The 18,680-nt window shown below is 41.1% G+C and overlaps 1 protein-coding gene across 3 annotated transcripts in view; it reads right to left on the minus strand.

Moving 5' to 3' along the window:
• The window catches only part of Tmem241 (transmembrane protein 241), a 121,607-nt gene that overhangs the window by 49,699 nt on the left and 53,228 nt on the right, over positions 1-18,680 (minus strand). For 2 of the 3 annotated variants that reach the window (XM_047526892.1, XM_047526891.1), the window contains exons 11-13: positions 18,062-18,096; positions 8,693-8,762; positions 4,492-4,585 (exon numbers count right to left, since the gene is read on the minus strand). In XM_047526892.1, coding sequence (XP_047382848.1) covers positions 4,492-4,585; positions 8,693-8,762; positions 18,062-18,096 — 199 coding nt within the window. Of the gene's footprint in view, positions 1-3,236; positions 4,136-4,491; positions 4,586-8,692; positions 8,763-18,061; positions 18,097-18,680 lie in introns of those variants that run through there. The other variant, XM_047526893.1, reaches the window with a different exon arrangement.

An 18,680-nucleotide genomic window follows, 5' to 3' on the forward strand; every position in this document is an offset into this window, starting at 1 on the left:
TGACATCATGAGAAAATGCTGGATTACTAAGTATACTCATGTCAATTTTCAAATGTAGTACATTTGGATGTGTAGGTGGTCCAAATAACATGTACATATTCTGACACTGAAGACCACAGAACTTATTGTCAATGGAAAATAAAAAGGGGAGGGGAGAGGGAGAGAGAGATTGCTCCATGTACTGAGACTGAAAGATACTTTGATGGCTCATCTAATTCAATCCTCCATACTTAAGGATTAGCATTAAACCACAGCAACCCATTAAAACTCCTCCCTCTTCTAAACTAACTATTGAGAAAGAAATTATAAACCTCCCTTAGAGTTTAGGGGAAAAATAAAACAAATAAAAAGGAGATTCATGACACTAGTGATCAACTAGACAAAGCCATATAAAGAAAAAATGTCCTACCGAATCATAAAGGACAAGATATAAACACAATGCTTGTGCAACACTACTTTACAACTTCCAGGGATGATTTATATATGCCATAAAATTCACTTGCTGTAATTGTAACTGCAATCATTTTTAATGAGCAAATTTAATAAATTAATTTAAATGACTGTGCAATCATCATTACAATCCAATTATGGAACATTTCCATTACCCAAATCAACTCCTTCAAGCCTATTTTGCAAACAATTTCTGCTCCAAAAAACCATCAGGATACATTCTGTCTCTACAGTTGCCTTTTCTGAACACTTCACATAAAATGACATAATATTATATGCACTCTTTTGTGACTGGCTTCTTTCACTTAATGTTTCTGAGTTTTGTCCAAATTATAACAATGTATTAGTAGCTAATTTCTTATTGTTAACTAAAATTTGTGTGTGTGTGTGTGTGTGTGTGTGTGTGTGTGTATCTTGTTTATCATTAGCCAAAAAAGTCACATTTAGATTGTTTCTAGTTTGTAGCTCTTATGAATAACACTGCTATATATGCCCATGTATAAGGCTTCTGGTAGACAAATATTTTCATTTCTTTTAATTGGATTTTTATGAATAGAACGGATGCACTGTAGTCAATTTAGGTTTAACATTTAAAAAAATACCAAATGGTTTTCCAAAGAGGTGGCATACATATCAACTGGCAATTTAGGAGGGTTCCGGTTTCTCCACATCCTCACTTTCAGTCTATTTGTATTTCTGAATCTAAGGTGTTTCTTGTAGACAGTATATAATTTTTAATCCAATCTGTTTTTTCATGGGATATTTAGTCCATTCACATTTAATGTAATTATTGATGGCTACCTGCAATAAATCTGTCTATTTATTTGTATGTCTTTATTGCTCTTTCATATTTGAAGCACAGTTTTTCTATATATCAAATTCTTGGTTGACAGGCTTTTCTTGCAGCATGTTGAATGTGTCATCCTACTTCCTTCTGGTCTCCTTTTTCAGTTGGTACATTTCAATTATACCTCATAGTGGGATTTATTATGCCATATTCCTACATGTAAATAATTTGATCAATTCCTCAGTACCATCCCTTTCCCTCCCCTTCTCCACAAATCCACTTGCTCTACTCGTCTCCCTGCTCTTATTGTTAATTAAATTAGTGCATCATAATTTTATATACACACATATATGATTTATTGTGGCATATTAGTATATGGGCATAGCATAGTCTGGCAGATTTCCTTCCCCAGTACTTCTCCATGTCCTTCTCTCCTCCCTCCTTCTCAATCCCCTTCCTCTATTCTATTAGTCTTCTATTTTTATAAGATCCCCCACTTTTTAATCAATAAGTGGGTTGCATCAAGTTAGAAGCCTCTGCACAGCTAAAGAAATAAGAGTATGAAGAGAGAGCCTCGAGATCAGGAAAAAAATCTTTGCCATCTACTCTTCCAATGGGGGATCAATATCCAGAATGTATAAGGAACTAAAAAAAATAACACCAGAATAACTAATAACCCAATCAATAAAAGGGAAAAAGATCTAAATAGATACTTCTCAAAGAAAAAATACAAATGTCCTCCATTGTTTCTGATGAGAAGTCAGTTATTAATTGCATTATTTTCTCTTTGTAAATGTTACATCATTTTTTCTATGTTAAATCTCTGCTTTAGGATTATTTTGTCTTTTAGCAGTTTGATTATAATTTGTCTAGGTAAGTTTATTTTTTTGTTTATTCTTATGATGAGCTTTTTAGATCTGTAAATTAATATTTTTCATCAAATTGGGGTGTTTGGGCCATTATTTCTTTAATTTTTTTCTATTCCATCTCCTCTTCTTCTGGGATTGTTACTACATATTTGTTGATAAACTTGATGTCTCACAGGTCTCTGAGACTCTGTTCACATTTTTTTTTCCAATTTAAAAAATCTTAGTTCGTTAGATTAAATAATTTCTTTTGTTCTACCTTCCAGTTCACTTATTCTTTCTTTTGCCATCTCAAATCTGTTGTTGAGTCTATATGGAGAATTTTTATTTCAGTTATGCTTTTCAAATCCAGAATATCCATTTGATTCTTTAAAAAAAAATTCCTATGTTGAAATTCCATGTTCACTGAGTGTATTCCTTTGATTCTTTAAACATGGATGCCTTCCAATCTCTGAACATATTTAAATAGGTGTTTTGCAGCTAAATCCTACATCAGAGGACAGATGCTCTGAGCTAATTCCTATGGGTTGCTCTTTTCCTGCATAATATCTAAATGTTTTGTTGAATTCTGGGTTAATTAGTGCTCTGAATTCTGATTTTTTCCACAGTTGTTGTTTTTCTTATTTAGCAATTTTCCTGAATATTTGTCCTGATATTTGTCTTCCACATAAGGTACAGTTGCTGATGCCTTTATTAAATTTATTTTTCTTGTTTTTATTTTTAAGTCTAATTTCTAGGGATCATCCCCATGTCTGCATAGCTTAGTTCTGTCTTGAGCCAGAAGGCTTCCCTCTGTGTCTGATTCTGTGTGTGGCTGGGGAGCACATTCAAACCTCAGACTGTTTCCATGTCCACCTTGGCTTTTACCTCTGTTGGCTCTTTCACAAACCCTCTGTGTGTGCTCATGGACTCCACTGGCCAGGAATACGGGGGTGTCTTGGACCTGCTGATCATGCACACGAAATTCAATCTGGGATATATGGAAAGCTATGAAGTCCCTGATGGCTCTCTCAACTCCCAGAACTACTTATTAAATCACCAGAAAGACCACTGCTCCATTGCTTGCTCCAAAGAGGACTATGAACTCCAGCCAGTGGAAGTACTGGCCTCTTTTTTTTTTTTTTTTTTTTTTCATTTACCACTGAATTGGCCACTGGAACTGACAATCCTCCAAACAGAGAAAACCCCTTCTGGAAGCCGCAGGAAGCCTGCTGGTTTTCAGCACCCTGACAGTGCTGGAGGGGAGCAGGGAATAGGGTCACGATAGGCGAGAACACCACAAATCCATTCTGTTCTTCTCCAAAGCTTAGTGATTTCCATGAACAAATGCTTCTGAGTTTATTACTACTAACTGCCTTTAGTAGTTTCTAGAGCATGAAAATGGATGTTTTAGACAGTCTTTCTTCCATCTTCCCACTTGCTTTTGGGGAACACATTTTAACAACCTCCTCACTTTCTCATGCTAGAAAATAATATCTCAAGCACTCTTTATAGTCTTTTGGAATTGAAATCATTAATGCTATCAAAAAGTAGACCACGGAGGTGGCAATATCATTGAAATTTTATTTTCAAAGAAAAATGTTTGTCTCCCCCTCTCCCACACCCTGGGAAAAAAATTAAAACCTTTTCCCCAAAATAATGACGATCAAAGGCACAAGTTTCAATCATTTTCATTAGATTAAATTAATGAGGAAATCTCACTCCTCAGAAGCAGCACCGAGGGCCCCAACCTTGACTCCCTCATAGACTCAAGGGAAATGAAGTGGGCCAGTAGAAAGACATTCGTCCCAAAGCACTTTGGTTAGGATGGCACTCCTACAGCTGTTATTCTGCTCTTGTTCCTCACAGTGTGCCCACCTCTTTCTCTATGCTTCCAACATGGTCGTTCAGACACATGAAGACCATTCTCCTAACAGTCCCTTTTGGGAAGGCTTCACTGAAGTCTTCAGGTCTGGTCACTTGTCCTTCTGTCTCCACAGACAGGCTGAGTGCTCCTGGGTAAGTCACTTGAGCCCTGGACACCCTCACAGCCCTGGAAAGGAAAATAAACTGCTCCACACCTCTGGGAGCCCAGTTTCTTAGATGCTGGACAAAATGCTCACGTTTTAGTGTTGACAAAAACCTCTCCTATTCAGATGGGCAAATTAAAGCTCTGGGGAATGAAGGACCTACCCACAGTCACCTTCCAGGAGTGTGATAAAGATTAAATATGTCATGCTGATAAGATTGGCAAAAGGCCTCAGAAACTCACCTGAATAAGGAGCAGGCTCAGGGAAGGTGACTAGAAATGGTTTCCTGAAGATCAAACTTACATTCCCCAGGTTCTGAGAACACTGGCTACATAGGCTCTTGGGACAGACTTTCCCACCCCTCCCCCTTCTCTCTTACCTTAGCAAAGAAAATCCAGGCTGCACACTGTCCTGGGGCCAGAAGGTTCTTTAGCTTCACTGTAGTGAGCATGAGAAAGAATCCTAAAAATCCACTGGAAGGAGAAAACGTTCTTTTGTTAGTGACACTGTCTTCCTTGAGCCATTAGCGGACTCCATTTTAGTAGTCAATTTATAATTTTTGTATGACCTCTGTCACATCTGTGTCTCCTAGTGATTTTTGGATAAAAATAGAAAAAAAAAAAACAGAAACCCATGAAGTTCTATTTTTCTAAGAGGCTATGATGAGAACATATCATCAGAGGTGGGGAGAGGTACAGAAATTCGGGAGGTCTCTGGCTAAATCATAAAAGAAAAAAAAATGTAGCAGACAATACTGTCTGCTCCTCCCCATACTATTTCTGGAACACAGTGCTTGCCAAGTTAGAACCTCAATTTCTTTCAATCAAAACAAACCTTCAAATGGAAACTCTCTATGTGGGAAAAAGGGTCTGGACTGGGCCCTGACTCAAGGTAAGAATCTGAAGGCTGGTTCCAGTCATATATGTAGCAAAGCCAAAGTCCCCAAGCCAGGCAGACCTTCATAGAAGCTATGCTTTGGAATGATGCCCAAGCACCTGTGTGTGAACTGAAAGAGGCTCACCCAGTGGAGCCTGAAGCTGGAGCAGGATTCAGAGGTCTGAACCAGCAAGGGTATTGTCACCACCAGACCCCTGCACCAGGGCCTGTGCTGGAACCATATTCAAAAGTGTCACTGTGTAGACAAGGACCAAAGCTCTCAACTCCTCCTGGCGGTTGGAGGTAGGACAGTTGGGGAAGAGATGAGGCAGAGAGATTGCAGAAGAGAGACAGACAGAGTCCCACTTCTTGCATATGTGTTCAGGTGGTAGCTTGAGTGTGACTTTTATTATAAATTGAAAATTCATAAATAAGTGATATGATTTTTGTTGTACTAGAGAGCCATATTTCATTTGTTCCTCCAGTGCTGGAGTGCCATATTTCCCTCTGACTTTTATTATAGACACTGGTGTGTGGCTTCAATCCACAACCAATCAGGTGTCTGGAAGCAGGCTGAACTGAACCAAGCACACCTAGGACCAAATTTCACAGAATTGTATAGTTTCACTGCATTAGATAGACTACTTTCATAGCCTAACATTCTTGGGGCAGCACTAGGGACAGGCATTAGGTTTCCCCTGTATGTTGCTGCTGCTTTGGCCCTAATGACCTGCAAAGTCTGTCCAGATTTGCGTCTGCAGTCATGGGAGACTGAACAGCTGTGGGTTAAGTTATCAAGCCTCACACCAGAAAGGCAAGGAGGCCACTGTGGGTAAGACCTAATTAGATCAAGCAGCCTGGAGTTCTATTCTTGGCTATATTCATTGACCCTCATGACTTTGACCAAATCCCCCTTTTCCTTGCCTGCGTTCTGTTGAGGCATAGGGAATATGCATAGCAGTCCTTGTTCAATCTATGGACCAGAGACTTTCAGATCAGAAAGGTTACTTTCCCCAAAGTCTCACTTTATTAACAAGTAATTGAGGCACAGTACAATTAGAAATCAGGTCTTCATGGCTCTTCAAACCTCACCAAGGAGATCTTCCAAGTGCCCATGGTCATGAGGATGGGAGTAGAGAATGAGGTAGCCCGTGCTCTGTGGCTCCTCTTGGTGACTTCCACCCTCACCCCAGGACGTCCTGAAAGTGAAACTCCCAGTCTGAGATACAGACAAGGAGAAGCCACTGAAAGGACACGGGGACGCTGGACCCATTCTTAAAAGAGACCAAGCTTTGAACTGAAGCCAGGAGGCAAAATGTAACTGAGCTAAATCCATTCAAAGATCTCCAAAACTTTAAAATAAAAACACCTGAAGTATCACATTAGGTTATGAGAAAGCTGCAGAAGTAAAGCAAGAATGTCACTCCACAAAGACACACCAATGGGCCAGGAATGTACTGCTCTGTCCCCAATAACAAACAATTGTTGACCTCCCCTTCCCTGCCTGCTTGCCTTGACTGCCAAATATTCACACTCAAAGGAAAGCCAATCCACAGTCCCCAGTGGCTTGAAGACACAGGAATCCCAACTAATGGACAAATGAACAGGCCAAATCGAATTGACAGGAATGGGTAAAGTACATTCTGTTACAGAGTTTCCCTGGAACTTTCCTGAGTGTGATAAAATCATTCTGAGGCTCACATGTAGAAACAAACTATAACATTGATACTTTCTTTTCCTTTACCCTAATATATTTGAGGGGCAGGACAAACCCCATCAGAAATAGTATCTATCCATATTTCCATTTTTAAAAATCTATTTATTTTTCATTGTAAACAAATGGGATACATGTTGTTTCTCTGTTTGTACATGGAGTAAAGGCATACCATTTTTGCAATCATAAATTTACATAGGGTAATGTTTGATTCATTCTGTTATTTTTTCCCTTCCCCCACCCCTCCCCCCCTTTCCCCTCTATACAGTCTTTCCTTCCTCCATTCTTGCCCCCCAATGCTCAACATCTCTAGTAATAAGAGAAATGCAAATCAAAACTACCCTAAGATTCCATCTCACTCCAATTAGAATGGTGATTATCAAGAACACAAGCAACAATAGGTGTTGGCGAGGGTGTGGGGAGAAAGGTACACTCATACATGTTTCCATTTTTTACCTCTATGTAAGACTCAAGGCTTCACAAGGCATCATTTTATGTGTGAAAATGGATGGTCTGGCTTTTACATAGCAATTGTTCATGGTTTGTTAACATTTTACTTGTAGGTAACCTGAACAGTTAATAATAATGGTCACCATTTATTGGACCAGGCTTAGGACTTTACATATATTTGATCTGATATATCCAAAAGCCCTATATTGGTGTTATTTTTCCATTTTTACAGATGAGAAAACTAAGGCTTGGAAGCAACTTGGGTGACCTGTCCAAAGACCACAAAATTAGAAAGTAGCAGTCCCTGGGGGCCAGCCCAAGACTGTTCTTACCACTCTACCAGAATACAAGCTTTGAGACCATCCACAGAAGCCTTCCCCTTCTCAGCATGACGAACACAGGGTTGCAGCCAGAAAAAGGGGATAGGGTGGGAATGAACTTCTGTGTGCCTGGATAAATCCAGTTGATTGATCTACATCCTAAACTCCTTGTCAAGGTCAAATACTAATGACCACCTTGTGTGTCTAGCCATCTAGTCACTGATTTCTACAATTTGTTTCAGAGAGTTTCAGGATTCATTGGAGGTTTCTAGAGTCTGCCTTTAGGAGTAAAAGGGAGGCCCAAGTGGAAGCTGGGAGGGTGGACTTCTGGAACCAAATTTCCCCTTGAACTGAATCAGCTATATTAGTTGCATATATTGAAGCTCTGGCTGGGAACCGGGTGCACACCCATAATCCTAGTGACTCAGGAAGCTGAGGCAGGAGTATTGCAAGTTTGAGGCCAACCTGGGCAACTTAGTGACGCCCTAAAAATGAAAAATAAATTTAAAGAAAGGGCTAGAGATGTAACCTCAGTGGTAAATTGCCCCTGGGTCTGCTTCCCCAAACCACAAAATATATAGTATATATATAATAGAAAAATTACAAACTTTTTCTTTTTTTTTTTTGGTGTTGGGGATTGAACTCACAGATGCCCTACCACTAAGCTACATCCCCAGTCCTTTCTATTTATTACTTGACATGGAGTCTAAGTTTCCGCAGTTGGCCTTGAACTTGAGATCCTCCTGCCTCAACTTCCCAGGTTACTGGGATTATAGACAGGCACCCTCACACTAGGCAGAAAGAAAGAAAGAAAAAAAATTCACATTTTAAAATTTATATTTATCATTATATATAATATGCAAATATATATATATATAGATAGATAGATAGATAGATAGATAGATATAGATATATTTGAAGTCCTTTATGAGATTTGTGTGCAAAGGGAAAAAAGTCGGGGAAACCCCACTCTTCAGCACATTTGAAAACTACCAACCTGGTTGAAGGACATCTGCAGGCCAGGGGTCCTTGTTGGACCTGGCCAGCCCTGAGTACTTTTGGGTGCCAGGAACAACCTGCAGGGGACGAGCAGGCTGCTTCCCACTGCACCCACCACCACTGGCTTCTGCCACTTTTTCCAATCACTGGCATTGACCCTGAGCTTCACGAAGTCACAGCTGATAGTATAGAAAACTACAAAGTTGTGAGTTCAAGATTACCTGGCACAGCAGCTGCCATGGAATCTGTAGAAATACAGGAACGGGAAGTCCAGGACGCTGAACAGGTCACCTGAGGAGCACAGCAATGATGAAACAATAGCCCCCATGTCCCCACACCCCTCTGCCAGCTGCCCCAGGAAACATAAGGCAAAGGTCTTGGGCACAGCAGCACCTGTAGCCTCGCTGTGGCATTCCTCGGCATTCTGTTATTGGCACTGCTTTCTAATAAGATAATAAGAACAACAACGATGACCGTGCATTCTCACGCACAGGCCCACACTAAAAGCTTTCTGCCTTTATCTCTTTCAATCCTTGTAACAACTCAGTGAGTTTCTATGGTCCCCATTTTAACTGGCGTGCAGAGAAGTTAAGGAAGAGTTTAAAATTGCACGTTTCTTAAACTGTGGAGCCAGAATGTGCGCCCCAGTTAATTCAAACTCTAAAATCTTTTCTCTTCACCAGGCAGCCATCCCTGCACAAGGGGGGAAAGTCTCTTAAAATTCTTTTCTATTTTTCTACTTTATGTCTAAAAAAAGAAGGTGAATGCATTCTCCTGACATCTTTTTGCATTTTCGTGTTTAATTACTGCACCAACAGCATGGGGGCCAGACTGACTGTGCAGACTCACTTCAGTTTAAGGTTCAAAGGGTACATTTATTTCTTGTGAAATAAGTTCATTCTTTTAGTTCCACTTGGTACAAGAGGAAATAATCACACATATTGGCTGCTTCCCTCTCTGGAATTTGAACTTGGTCACAAACAAGAAGTCAGGAGATTAAAAAAGCAGAAAGCCTTCCAAAAATGTCCTGAGAAAAGGAATTAAGCATTTCCACAGTGGACAGCTTAATCCTTCCAAATCTGGAATTTCTGAGAGTCTGCAGGAGCCTGGCTCTCCAGACCCCTGGCCCTTGGGCTGGATCTCAGTTCTGGGTGGACTGGAGGGACAGGGCTGATTTTTCTACGTATTCATGGAACATCAGATAGCAGTGGAACACGCAGGCCACATTTCCTCCATCACCAGAACTACTAATCAAGCACTTCAGAACAAAAGATGTGACAGGCTTCTACACTACTTCCGAGACCTAAATGATCTCAGAGGATTCAACCATCTATCAGGAAGAAAGTTCTGAATTCTATTTCTCTGGAAGATTTTTTTTTATAGTGACTATTATCTTTGTTTATGCACATCCATGTGTTTAACTTAAAGGGTTTCTTGGGACTTGGTTTTCATGAAGCCCGATAGGAGGTCTTTGGGCCACTATGCCAATGAACGCCTGAGCTGTCTAACCAGGACCTGTGTTGGTAGAGGGAAGTTGGAAATGACACCATCAGGCCAATCTCCAGCCCATGAAGAGCATGGCTGTGTTGTGAGGTCCCTTTGCCGTAGAAATAACAGTCAAGGTAACCTTGGGGATGGGGACCTCGAGAGTGGCCAGAGTCCCCTGCTCAGGCATGCGGAAGGGATGTCCATGGAGAATTTGTTCCGTCCCTTCAGCAGCTGTTGGTTGCTGGCTCTTTCCCAATTTCCCTCTCAGTGTGAGAGGAAGTGCAGTGCAGTCAGTGTGATAATGAGGAATGACAGAGAGGGTGAGCAATTACATCTAGGACCTTGAGACCCCTCAGGCTGTGCCTTCTCTTGGCAACCAGTCTTTTATTGGAAACAATCCAGAAGGGTGAACAGGACTCTGGGTATGCTGGCAATTTCTATAACCCAGTCTAGACTTTGGAAGGGGTCTAAAGAGCAGAGGAACAGACAGATAGGCTGGGAGGGAGGAAAATAAGGAATAAATCACAGTTCTCAGAGAATTGTTGGATAATAATCCCCACCCAGACCCTGAAAACTGATCCCATAAATTGACAGAGGAAAAAAAAAATAAGAGAATAGTCTGCCCTCACTCTTGAGCATTTCTAAAACCTTCACACATTTCTCACACCATACTAGTTGAAGTCACTCATGTCCTACTTCCTAGACCTAGAAAATCTTTGAGAGCAGAAACTCATCCTCCTCATCCCTGTATCTGCTGGGTCAGCACCTCACCTGACATGTGCAAGCCCTACTGAACAGAGGGCAAGTGGAAGGTCTGAGTATTATTTGTTTTCCCAGGGGAGAATGTTCCAAAGTTTCCAGTTGGCTATATGGTCCTCAATTTCCAGTTGATCCCAGATGCTTCTCTCTTCATACTCTCAACCTGCTTTTTCTTTTAATAAAGTATCACTCTTTTTCCTTTTTTGTGGAATTAAACCCAAGGCCCTGTGTCTGTGAGGGAAGTGCTCCTCTACTGAGCCACATCCCCACCCCCAGGTACCTGTAAACAGAGCAAGAGCACATGAAGCCCTAAACAGCAAAGGTTAGTGACTCTGCCATCAATACCCCTAAAGAGGGTGCAGCAGGTGGCTGGCCAGACCCCAGCCCACGAGAGCTCAATCCAGAAGCCTAAAAACATGTGCCATAATGTTCACACCACCTCACGCAGAGCAGAACGCCGAGAGCACAAAGCCAGAGAGTTGTCAACACGCTTTGTGGCAGCAACATGAGGTTACGCGATCACATCTAAGGTGACCCTTCACTGCTGGCCTGCACTGCAAACTGCACTGGTCTGAGTGGGGAGTGGATCCCACTTCTCTGAAGATCACAGAACACAAAACTGCCATGGTGAAAGGAGGGGTCCAGTCTGGGCATGTTGGAGACTAACGGAGATTTTGAACATGAAGAAAATTTCCTCTCACCACATTTTAGCCATCAGAGCTGGCAGGAGAATGGGAGGTTGGTTCCCAGGAGTGATTATTGCTGCTTGCTTTATCTCACACAGAAGCAAAAGGCACCCCAATTGCTAGGTCAGAGTCCTATGGTCTCCTTGTTCCTCTAGTTTCTTGAAATTCTCTCTCTCAAACACCACAGCAGAGGGCCCCCCATACAAAAATGAAGTGTAACCTTTTAAACATAGGAAGAATTCCTTTTCTCTACTACTGGTTAAAATAGTTCAGGAGGAAAGGAAGGCTTCTTCTTGAGCAAGATTCTGAGTCTTTTGGCCCCTACAGGACTATTGAGGTTAGAGGAAGTATTCTCTCTTCTTGCCCAACCAGAAGTAAGCTCAGATCCAGGGCATGAAGAACTGCCTACCTGATCCCACATACCCCAAAGGTTCATTTACAAGGAAGCTCATCTTTCTAGTCACTTGTAAGTAAAGGAGGAGAAAAGCTTAGTCTAAAGCCCTATGTAGAGACCACCACTCACTAGAAGAGCTTAAGTAAGACTGACCACATGAAGAGTTGATAAGGATGTGTAGCTACTGAAACTCTCACATGCTTGCTGCTGGGTGAGAGTAAGAAATGGTACAAACGCTTTGGAACACTGGCACTTTCTGAGAAAGTTAAACATTTGTACGTGACCCACTAATCCTGCTTAGCTGTTCTATCTGCCAAAACTTTATGATCAACTGCATATTACCACGAGAAAACATCACTAGGACCTATCAGAGAGTTCAGGGCAACGGACTCCCAAGTTGTCTTCTAGAGTCTGAGCTTCTATCTTCTTGCACATCCAATTCCTACCTTAATATCTCTGTTTTGGTTATCTCTGACAAACACATACAAGCACTTTACTCTTCCTGTATTCCTGGGTACTTTCTCTCTCTCTCACCTTCCTGAACACTTTCTGAAGCCATGGGCTGCTACTGACAGCTCCATGGGTTCTGTACTGCATGACCTCAGAGGGCAGAGCGCTGTTTATATGGGCTGTGCTGTCTGTGGTGGCCCTGAGAGTTTCTCAAGGCTAATGATGATCAAGACCTCGACAGGTTCTTTTCATTTGGGTTTCAAAAGAAGCTACAGTCCTCTAGAAAAGACTGTTTTACCACTCAATGGTCCTCATCCATGCAGGCACTCATGAACAAGCCCCGCAGCTACCAAGGTTTGCAATTGATGGCACTCCCCTGATAAGGGGTAAGTAGATATGTCTTTAAGTCACCTTGACACACAATTTGTAAAAGTTCAAAGAAAGCAGTAAAGGTGACCTCAATGATCATACACAGAGCACCTTTATAAAAACAATATGCCTTTACATTACCTAACACAGAGAAGACTGTGAGGCTTTGCAGCGTTTCCCTGGGATGTTCATGGATTGAATATTGAACTTGGTACTGGTATACTTAGAAGTATCCATCTTCTGCAAAGTTGTCACCAATCTGTATCTGATTCCCCAGTGACCCTTCCCAGGCCTTTGCAGAAGCCCTGTTATGATGGTCTCTGAGGTCTGTAGGATTCCTGAGTCCTATTGCATTAGAGTATCCCTCTGCTGGGGACCTCAGCTACCTGCAGCACCAGAGGCCAAGATTTTTGCTACTAATTGACCTAAGAGGCACAGCTGCCATCACCGGCCCAGCAGAATCCTTCTCCTAAGCCCAAATTTCTACCTCCAGCCTCTTCAGTGACCTGCCTCAGTTAGCACAAAGTTACAGTAAACCAAACTTGCAGGAAGGATTCCTTCAAGAGAGGTGTGCCAAGCTCTCTCTGAGGAGCCCCACAGGCTCCACAACTCACTGTGCTGCTTATTGCAGATCATTCCGCATCATTTACCATGCAATGGGTTTGAGGCCTGCAGGAGAAGGAATGGGGGGCAAGTATCATTTACATATTTTTATATAGAAGTATTTATATATTTACGTGTGTGTGTGTGTGTGTGTGTTTCAGAGATGGGAATCAAATTCAGGGACCTCACACAAGCTAGGTAAGTATTCCACCACTGACCTACATCCATAGCCCCTAAAAATGCAATTTGAAGAAAAACTAATCCTTGTAAGGATCCTCTTCTGTCATAATCGAGCTCCAAACAGGTTCTCAAATCAGAGAAACTCATTTTTTCTCTACATATTTTTATTGAGATATAATTTACATAAAACTTACCCTTTTGAAGTGTACCTTTTGATGGGCATGGTGGCACATGCCTATAATCCCAGTGATTTAGGACACTGAGGTAGGATTATGAGTTTAAAGCTAGCCTCAGCAACTCAGCAAGGCCATAAGCAACTTAGCAAGACCCTGTCTCAAAATAAAAAATAAAAAGGGCTGGGGTGTGGCTCAGTGGTTGTGCACCTCCGGGTTCAATTCCTGTACCATAAACAAACAAATAAAGTGTACCTTTCTGTGGTTTATAATATATTCACAGAGCTATGTAATGTTATGGTTTCAATATGTAGTGTTCCTCAAAAGCTCATGTGTGAGACAGTATAAGAAAGTTCAGAGGTAAAATGATTGGGTTAAGAGAGCCTACCCTCATCAGTGCATTAACTCACTGATATGGATTAACTGAGTTGAACCTGTAGGCAGGTAGGGTGTGGCTGGAGAAGGTGGGTCACTGGGGGAGTGCCTTCAGGATTTAAACTTGATTCCTGGTGGATGGAGTTCTCTTTGCTTCCTGATTGCCATGTCCTGAGATGCTTTCCTCCACACTTGTCTGCTATGATGTTCTGCCTCATCTCAGGCCAAAAGCTATGGAGTTGGCCATCTATAGACAGAGACCTCTGAAACTGTGAGCTCCAAATAAACTTTTCCTTCTTTGAAACTGTTCTTGCCAACAGTTTTGGTCACAGTAGCAAAAAAGCTGGCTAAAACATGCAACCATCACCATTATCTAATTCCAGAACATTTTATCCCTTCATAAAAGAGACTGATGCCCATTTTAAATTATTCTTCTGTCTAAGCCATTCAACAATATTAGGCTGTTGACCACTCTGTGTTCCGAAGGAGTAATAATGCTTGAAGGTATTCTTACATGGGCCTAAAAATTCAGTAATAACTCAAGGTGAAAAGTTGGACCACTGGCCAGAACAGATAAACTATTACCAGCAACCACCATGCTTAGAAATTGGTGGATAAAATTCTCCCCACATCAAGAGAAGTTCCAGAAAGGAAATAGGGGTATCCTATAAAAGTATTCACTTGCTTGAGACACTTTACAATAAAGTATAGGATCAGTGAGAAAAGCAGTAATCAAAAAGAAAAACCTGGTAGCAGAGTCAGGAGAACTAAACTTGGGTTTCCCTCTACTGAGCACCTGCTCTGCATCACCTTGGTCATATCACTTAACTCCTCTGAGCTGCATATTCCTCACTTGTAAAATCTGGGAGCACCTGTGCTCATTGCTGAGCTTCCTTCCAGCTCTGCTAATCATGAGTTGACAAAGGTATAGCATAATCTCTTAGTTGAAGGGCAAAATGATCCCTTTAGGTAAAAAAAATATGCACCCACGTCTCCTGCAAATAATTCAGGAAGTAAATGAACCTGTAAATCAGGAGAATCAGTAAATATAACTTTCCAAAGGTTTTTGACAAATGCACATTTCAAAGGGGGAGGACCCTAAAACATCTGCTAGGCGACTGCCTGAGGATATAATGAGAGGCAGGATTTGGAGGCAGAAAACTGGCAGTATGGGTAAACAGAAACTGCTCGGGGTTCAGCATGGCTTCGTAGGATTTATTACTGTACAAAGGATAGGCTTTCAACATGACAGTGGTGAGGACACTCAGAAGCAAATTTCAGAGTCTGAGATGTCCCCAGGCCATGGGAAACAGCAAACAAAACTGGGTGGGCAAGGAGAGAATAATGCACTAAGAAAAAGAGATCTGAATGATCCTTATGGGAGTGGGCTCAGACATGGCACTTATAACCCAGAAGCCTTACTCCTGGGTCACTATGGAGGAGACTCATTCAGTTAAAAGCAGCTAAAGTGCTGGGGTTGTGGCTCAGTGGTGAAGCATTTGCCTGGCACAGGTGAGGCATGGGGTTCAATTACCAGCACCACATTAAAAAAACTAAATAAACAAAATAAAGGTATTGTGTCCATCTACAACTGAAAATATATTTTTTTTAAAAAAGCAGCTATAATCACCAATGGAAGCTGTCACTAAGCACAGGATGACAGCTGGGAAGGGCTTTAGAAGGAATCCAGCCTGTCTTTCTCATTTTAGACATGGGAAAATTGAGACCCAAGGACTTAGGTAGTGTTTCATGCATGCCAGTGATCAAAAAACGTTAGTTTTCTTTTGTTTTATTTTGTTTACCATAAAAAGTTTTAATGTCCTCAACGAGGGAGCCAAAGATGTTCCAAGTCTTCTAAATCAATGCTCTTTCTAACATACTCCACCATGCTATAAAGAGCATGACCAATAAAATGTGTATTTCCATCCATATCACACATAGATACTACTGTTTTACAATCTCTGTTATGGTTGGAATATGGTTTGTCCAAAACTGATGTTGAAGTCTAATTCCCATTGTGAGGTCTTAGGAGGGTGGCAACTGCTGGTGTGCTGGTGCACAACTGTAAACCTGTAATCCCAGTTATCTGGGAGGCTGAGGCAGGAGGGTTGCAAGTTCAAGGCTAGCCTTAGCAACTTAGCAAGACCCTGTCTCAAAATAAAAATTTAAAAGAGGGGGTTGGAGAAATAGTTCAGTGATAAAGCACTTGCACAGCATGCAGGAGGTGTTGGGTTTAATCCCTAGTATTAAAAAAAAAAAAAAGAGGGAGATTTAATCCAACTTTGATGTTTAGAGATGGACTTTGGGGTGATAGTTAAGATTAGATAAGGTCATCAAAGTGGGGCCTTCATGATTGAATGCTGGTGATTCATAAGAGGAGAAATTATGGCATTTGCAGGCAAATGGATGAAATTGGAGAATATCATGCTAAGTGAGATAAGCCAATCTCAAAAAACCAAAGGACGAATGATCTCGCTGATAAGCGGATGATGACACATAAGGGGGGTGGGAGGGGGGCAAGAATGGAGGAAGGAGGGACTGTATAGAGGGAAAAGAGGGGGGGAGGGGGGAGGAAAAAATAACAGAATGAATTGAACACTATTACCCTATGTAAATGTATGATTACACAAATGGTATGCCTCTACTTCATATATAAACAGAGAAACAAGATGTATCCCATTTATTTACAATAAAAATAAATTAAAAAAAAAAAAAAAAGAAAAAGAGGGAGAGAGACCAGAATAGACACACAAATACATGTTCCCTGTGTCAACATATGATGCCCTGTGCTATCTCAGGACTCTGACAGCAAGAAGGTCATCATCAGATAGGGCCCTGCAATCATGAATCAGAACAGGGAGCCCAAACCAACCTCTGTTCCTTATAATTCATCCCATATGTGGCATCATGGTATTGTGGCATTAACAACAGAAAAAGGACTAATATGACTCTAAAGCCTTTCAAAGTAAAACAACAAACAAACAACAAAAGTAAACCCACATTGGAATAGAGCATTGTAATTCAGCAATTCAGGTAATTCCTCAATCTGAAAGGCAACTACAAAGTAATTGAGGCAGCAACAGGGTGAAGATAAGTTTTTAAAATTGACTTATTTATTCCAGAATTAAGAAAACTGGATGGGGACATATGATAAAAATTTTATGCAGCCATAAAGAAGAATAAAATTATGGCATTTGCAGGTAAATGGATGGAGTTGGAGAATATCATGCTAAGTGAAAAAAGCCAATCCCCAAAAAACAAAGGTAGAATGTTTTCTCTGATAAGTGGATGCTGATACATAACCAGCATGGGGTGGGCGAGTAAGGGAACAATGGAGGAAGGTTGATTGTGTAGAGGGAAATGAGGGGAGTGGAGGGGACAGGGGGAAGGAAAGATGGTGGAATGAGACAAACATCATTACCCTACGTACATGTATGATTACATGAATGGTGTTACTCTACGTTGAATACAACCAGAGAAATGAACAGTTGTACTCCATTTGTGTACAATGAATCAAAATGCATTCTGCTGTCATGTATAATAGAACAAACGATAGAAAAAACTTCATAAAAATGATGTCAGCTAGAAATGGAGTGAATTTGAACTTTTTCACCAATTCCTTTTAGCACCAAGACTGAAGAGCAATTCTAGATACTTGGGGAAGGAACTTTAGAAGAGGGCAAAACAAGCACTAGTTTACTTGGTAGGTAATAAATAGACTCAGCTATATATTTGAGATTGTACTAGATGAAAACAGACAATAAAATGCAACAGAGATAAGAGAAAATTCCTGGGCAATTGAAAATTGTCACAGTAGGTCACAGTGGGTCTTTTTTTTTTTTTTAACTTTAATTTTTGTGGTGCTGGAGAATGAACCCAGGGCCTCATGAATGCCAGGCAAGTGCTCTGCCACTGAGCTATGTATACCCCAGTCCCATTAGATTGAGTTATTAAGAGCAATTTCAGGTACATGGACCATTTTTGAACCCTCAGAGTGACATACTGGAACGTAACTATATCCTCTTTGGGATATCTTCAGAGACAATAACAAAGCTCAGAACACTGGGCCTAACAGAGTCAAGGTAAAACAAACAAACGCTCAAGATGCTTTACCTGTAGGATGAGCTGCAAACGCCAGAAACGCCACACTGAAAAAGAAACAGCAAAGTAGTCAAGAAAGCTTCTCCAGCACACACACACACAAAACAGGAAAGCATAAAAATATAAATTTCCATACATTTTACTTGGAAATAGTTATATTGGCCTGAGAGCAAATTATCTACAGTGACTGGTCTCATTCTGCCTAAGCCCAACTCTGAGAGTGAGAATGTCTTAAAATGCTTTGGCAAAAAGGCTGAATCCTCTTGGGATAGATTGAGGGTCTCCTGTCCCACCTAAGGGTCAACGATGTCACTTTTCTTAGTCCTGGAGGACCATAACTATCATCATATTTAATTTACCAAGAGTATTTGAGAGTTAAACAAAGAGAACTCCACATTAAAAATAGGTTGCAATGTAAAAGCAAGTCATTGAGTTGAGTGAGTTAAGTATCCTTTTTTCCATAAAGTGAACTGTGTTTAGATAGTTAAATTTCCAACTGGTTCACAAATCAATCCATTCCAACCACTGCACAGCTGAAAACTACCTGGACTGAAGTTTAACAGATGGTGTGGGGTGGGGGGGCTGTTAAAGGACACTGAGGATTGAGGAGCGTTCTTTGATGTGAGCCATA

This window comes from Sciurus carolinensis, chromosome 15, assembly GCF_902686445.1.
Source record: "Sciurus carolinensis chromosome 15, mSciCar1.2, whole genome shotgun sequence".
Lineage (NCBI taxonomy): Eukaryota > Metazoa > Chordata > Mammalia > Rodentia > Sciuridae > Sciurus > Sciurus carolinensis.